The sequence below is a fragment of the Chanos chanos genome, chromosome 6 (assembly GCF_902362185.1).
Source record: "Chanos chanos chromosome 6, fChaCha1.1, whole genome shotgun sequence".
NCBI lineage: Eukaryota > Metazoa > Chordata > Actinopteri > Gonorynchiformes > Chanidae > Chanos > Chanos chanos.
The window spans coordinates 42746341-42752340 of record NC_044500.1 but is presented as its reverse complement, the minus strand read 5'-3'; the positions used below and the strand labels follow the sequence as shown (position 1 = coordinate 42752340).

At 38.6% G+C, this 6000-nt stretch overlaps 1 protein-coding gene across 1 annotated transcript in view; it reads left to right on the top strand.

The window, feature by feature from the left end:
• The first annotated feature begins 4405 nt into the window (after window positions 1-4405).
• Window positions 4406-6000, top strand: part of cdh4 (cadherin 4, type 1, R-cadherin (retinal)) — a 137578-nt gene continuing 135983 nt past the window's right edge. Inside the window, exons 1-2 of the mRNA XM_030778385.1 lie at window positions 4406-4429; window positions 5523-5585. Coding sequence (XP_030634245.1) covers window positions 4406-4429; window positions 5523-5585 — 87 coding nt within the window. The remainder of the gene's footprint in view (window positions 4430-5522; window positions 5586-6000) is intronic.

Below are 6000 nucleotides of genomic sequence, written 5' to 3'. Positions count from 1 at the left end.
GTGTGAAAAATAATTCATTACAGTATTAAAATATCTACAGTGTTATTATGGCATGGTATAATCAGGAAATGCATCGCATCTTTGAAGAAAATAAAAACTACTGTTGTTACAAATGTGTGGAGTTAGATGCATGGTGTAATTGCATGTGTCTCCCGCCTTTACTGACAAGAAAAGAATGAATGAAAAACTGCATCAGCTCTGAAAGATCCAATTCAGAATTGCTCCTGAAAGTGACAAATGTGTGTGTTTTGTTATGGTATGACAAAAATTTGAACACACACCCGCACACACACACACACACACACAAACAAATGCACAGTCCTCATTTATTTCCTAACCTGCAATCATAAATGAATATCATAATATAACTGACATGTCAATACAACATTTGAATCTCAGCTATTTTATGAAAGCCAAAGCCAAAACACTTCTAAAAGGATGAAATTCAGTCACTCACATTAATGAGTCTGCCTCAGGAGATTAAATTAAACACGCTGACCACATCATCAGCCTCTGAACACTTCATCCAAACACCACGGGCTATCCAAATGAAGACAGACCCCGAGGTCAGATCCACGTGGTTATGCAATGCACACTGTCCTCAAGCAAACGGTCTAACTCTCACACGTCTTCAGAGGTGTTGACAGATTTCAAAACCCTCTGAATATTTTCAGCCGGAATATTTATTTCTTCCCTTTACTGCTGACCTCTGTCTTTTAACCCCAATGTCCTCAGTGTTGCTTGTTTGTTAACCTTTCATTTACGTGAATATATCCTGAGTGTCTAATAGTGCAGGGGTAGGACCTATATCTGAGATGTATGGTTTAAATTCTAGTTGTGACATTTTTGCTGACTGTGGCTGGGAGTCCACTGGAGCCCAGTTAACCAAATATTGTGGGCAGGTGAGCTGGCTTAGGTCCCTCTCCCACACACCTGCTCAGTCCTGGTCACAGACTGACAGGGACTGATGGAGCATCAGTCAAGACAGAGGCAATAAAAAAAAAAAAAGCACTTGTCTTCAAGTACATCATGCCCTTGAACATCAACTTCAACTGAGGTAATACTCTAATCCAAATACAGTGTGTGAGGTGGCTTTATAGAATGTACATTTTGTGTGAGATAGACTTGTAAAAAAGAAAACTTTCCTTTCCCTTCACCCTGATATGGAAATATTCTTGGGTTAATTATGTGATATTTTGGTTCAAATGACCATGAAATATTGTCCACTCTCATTTGTCATTGTCAGGGTGTCTCTTTGCACCTTCCAGGCGATTATTTTATATTGAAACTAAAATCAAAAAAGTCAGAGGCGGAGCGCACGCACAGTTCTCATTTCACGTCTGCTCTGTGGGATGTCTCCACGTGTCTGGTGTCTTTATTTACGGCTGTAGCCACTGGAGGGAGATCCAAACTATCACTGACTTCAAGTATTCACCTCCCTCTTGATGTTTGAACTAGAAAGAAGAGCTTGTATTGAGCGACCGTCATTCAGAGATTCGGTTTCTCTGTTCTGCATGGCAATGCAGTGAACCTGCTGTATTCCCACCAAATAACAATCCATATCAGAGCACCTACAGGCCATAAGATCATGTTTTGCTCCATGGATGAAATTGCTTTTCTAATCGCAATTCACAGATATCTTTCCCTTGAGTGAAGCTGATGTTGATGCAGTTCTTTCTTGCTTTGATTTTCCATTTTGTCTGTAAATATGTGTCAGGCTAAGTTTCTGTGGTATGAAAGATCTTATTCAGTCCAACCATTCAGTTTACCTCCTATTCGGTTTATACTTGCAGTCACGCCGTAGTTCTTCTAACCTCAGATTTATACTATTCTCATTAGCTGGCCAGAGTCCACTAATTTAGATTTGTTTTGTTTGTCTATCTTCTTTAGCTTTCCTCAAAAAAAAAAAAAGTAACAAAACAGCTGTCATCTCAGCTCTCAACACCAACTTTTTAACTTGACTGGTATTTAAGTTTTCTTACATTAACTCATGTTGTCTTACCTTACGATTTCTTATGAGGCCGAAGAAAAGAAAGCTTAAGATGTCAGGAGTTAGATTAATGGCCGTTGAAATACCTGACACAATTAAAAGCTTGCTTGGACACAGAAGATCTCAGATGAGAAAACAGTGCGTTTCAGTAATACAAATCATTTGCTCTGACTTTTATGATTCATAAATGCTCCAACAGCGCCAGGCAGTCCATAAACTTAACAGTGAATCAAACTAAAACCAGTGAAATTCATCTTAGTTTTTGATGGTTATAGGATGTCCTTACTTTTATCTTTGATCGGTAATCCATGTTTATGGATCACATACTCTGAATATGTTAAAGAAGTCCTTTCAAAAGTTTAACACAGCTTAATACAGCAAAAGTTTAACACACCAAAAGTCGTTGGTCACAGAGGGTATTGGTTACTATGCAAGAGAGAGTGTTTGGGATCCTGTCATTTTTGGGACACTCCGTATCGCTTTCCCATGTGTACCACCTCATACCCTAAAGCTGAGTCACATGACTTAGGGGCCAGGTATTAGAGATTTTCTGCTTTTCCTTCACAAGTGTGGCCACAGGTGTGAAGACAATATGGCCAATCAGTTGCACTAATTTTTCAGTTAGCAGCGATTAACTGAAAGTGATACCCTAGCTCACTAACACACCTGAATGAATCAGAAAATATGTGTTAGAGATTAAATTTGCACTGTTTTGTTGAGATTTCTATGGTGGTATCGCAAACGATACAGACACCCACTCTACTTTTTCGCTCCTAATCACACACTGAATACAATAAGCATTAAAATGAAGATTGCTTCATCTGATGAACGTGTCTCTTCTTCCATTGTTATTCTCCACCAATACCGAATTGGTGGAGAATGAACAAATAAGTAAATCTCATTCTAAAACATTTCATCACAACAGGTGGAATCTATTTATGGTGAAACAGCCTAAGACTTGCTTTTCTTTGAAAACGGCAGTTTGAAAAAAAAAAAAAAAAGAAAGAAAAATCAATGATATAAAGCATATAACTTTCCCTCCTGCATGAAAAAAGAGGTCTGGGACTCGTTTGTGTGAGATTTGTTTAATAATTTAACACGGCCTTGAACCAATTGCCTTCAAGTGCCCAGATGGTATTTTTATTAGGCAAATGCTCGATACTCAAGTGGAATAATGTTCTTACCTTCCAAAACAGGCAGAATACCTCTAAGCCACAGAATTCACCCAGCACAAATTTATTCCCAATTTGCTTAGGGTGGTAATTCAGCCAAAACAATAAAACCTCCCAACGATATTTCACTTTTCTTTTCTTTTCTGTTTTTTTTTTTTTTTTTATGCTAGGCCTACGAAGCTGAGCCCAGCTTATGAAATGTCTGAAATGTGTTAATTTCAAAACTGCTTTTGGTACTGGAAAACACACAGACATGATTGACCATTTTGATGTGTGAGTCAGTGAGAACATTATTTAAGGTATTAATCGAAGTCATTTTTGTTTTCTTCAATGGTACAGCTCCACTAAGGTTTCCAATACAAATTACTGGGCGTGTAATGAGAAATAACTTTTTTTTTTTCATATTATTCAGAAAGTCACCAAAGACACTCAGCTTTCTCAGCTGAGAAAGAAGTGAATCATCGACTGACCTTTTAATCCATAGGTCAATGCCAAATTCACTGAATACACTGAAGTAACAAGTGTGAAGTGCTGGTATGTCCCCGGAATCCGACAAATGAGTCTTGACAGTACAAGTGTCTATGCAACATTCAGACTTGTTATATGCTCTCTGTTGTATGCTCTTTTCATTCATAGAAATACAGCTTTTAAGGGAAGATATTATACAGAGTTTTAGAAATCTGTCAAGCCAAAGGATGTAAAGACCTTGGGTTCAATAAGAATCAAGAGATGTATCTGTCACATGCACAACTGTACATGTACAACAGCAGCGAAATGAAATTGCAACAACTCTGACAACTATGCAGATAGCGAACGTGAAGCTATATAGCAGTGTAAAAATTAAAAAAAAAAAGAAAAGAAATATAAAGGTACATACAGGGAAAAGTAAAGGAATATCAATATACTACTACTACTACTACTACTACTACTACTACTACTACTACTGATATACGGGGAAATGGAATGTCAAAGAAACTATATGTACATAAAAAATAAGGTAAAAAAAAAAAGTAAGAAATAAGTGGCAAGTTAGATACAATTTACAATTTGCAGTATATAAACAATTTGCAGTGTATAAACCATTTGCAGTGTCTAAACAATTTGCAGTGTGAAGGTGCTGAGCGGCAAAAGGATGCAGAGTGATAAAATAGGAGCAGGATGTGTGCTGTGTAGGTTTATAAGTGTTTATGGTCCATATGGCCTGGTGAGGAAGCTCCCTCTCAGCTTCTCAGTCTTGGCCATGATGGAGCGGAGACGCTCCATCAAAGTAGTGCTTCAGCTTATCTTGTTCATATGAATCAAGTCATCGGAGAAGGCTGGATGTCACACAATCACCCCAAGACAGAGCTGTACATTTACACATCTTAATTCTCTATACAGAAGTGTGACGAACATATTTCAGAAATGTAATAATATATAAAAGGACACGCCAGTGATTTATGCAGTGAGGAGAGCGGTCAGTGTATTCTGTCGATAAAAATTTCACGAGGACAAACGTCAAGTGAAGTGCCAAGGCTGCTGTCACTGACAGAGCCGCGCTGTCACATTTCTTTTGATAGGATTAGGCTGTCGTCATCTGTGTGATATGGAAATTGAGCCGCCAATTGGACGCTTAAGAAAATGTCAATGTAATTAAGCTGTAGCCCCTAGGAGAGCGCCTTTAACCCATATTTGTGTCCTTTCCTGAAAAACGATAAATGTAGCGGAGATAAATGATTTGCTTTTGTGCAACTCACTGACTGTTGATAAGTATGTTTAGTCAAACTGAATATTTTCACGTTTCTTTACATTAACATGAATCACAGTGAGCTGCATGATTGACTTACTGGGGATCTGAAGTGAAAAAAAAACATCAGCGCTACTACGGTGGTAAAAAAAAACGCCGAACGCATAAAGACTATTTTTTTTCCTCTCAAATTCGACGTCCGTATCTGAGACTGAATCGATCCAGTGGTTTACAGTCGCTCTACTGTACTTTCGAACGCCACAGTGCAATCTTGTTTTAAGTTAATCTTGTGCCATGAGCAATAAAATTACCATAGCAAAACTAAAATACTTTCCGTGAATAGGTTAGGCCCCTTAGAGGTTCGTTTGCACGTTTCTGTATGTCTTTAAGTAGTCATCTTCAGCGCCTGTTCGGTAGGAGGGGTTGTAGTGACGCCGGCATCGGCTCTGTGGTGCTGAGCTAAACAGCGCTTTTCACCTGCAGTTGAGTGTACGATAAGTCGGGACGATTTTCTCTCTTAGAGAACATCCTATTCAACAATCAACTCTGCTTGAAGGAGAGCTCAAAGGAATTTATACATTTCAGCGTGGGAAAAACACCCAACCTAGCCTGTTTCTTCTGCGCTCTCTGAGAGCTGACCAAAATGAAAGGCTCCGTTATCATTCTGACGTGCGCCTTAGTTGTGGGCACATCTTTGGTAAGATTTAATTATTTATTTACCAAATAGTGTGGAAGTGCAGCAGATTTATGCTCGTTTAGTTCGGGCAAAAGATGTAACTTAAGAAATTAATCGACTGCGAGGCAGTGAATTGTTTTTTGTTTTTTCTTTTGTGGTTCTGTTCGTAACGTTGGCTATCTCGGTAAAGAGGATGCAGTGATATATCACAACTGGACAAAAAAAATTGGCTGCAAACAGTTAAAGTGCAGTTTCTTGATAGTTGATATCTCTATTTCAGAAGAATTTTTTTTATCATTGTAGTAAATGTGTTGTCACTCCATCTTCTGCTCCGTTTTACTTGGAACTGCAGTGGCGCGATACAGCTTGCAGCTGCACTTTTTACATACATTGCAGATGATGCGGCGATGCCTGTGGTGCCATGGGTGTTGTGTCT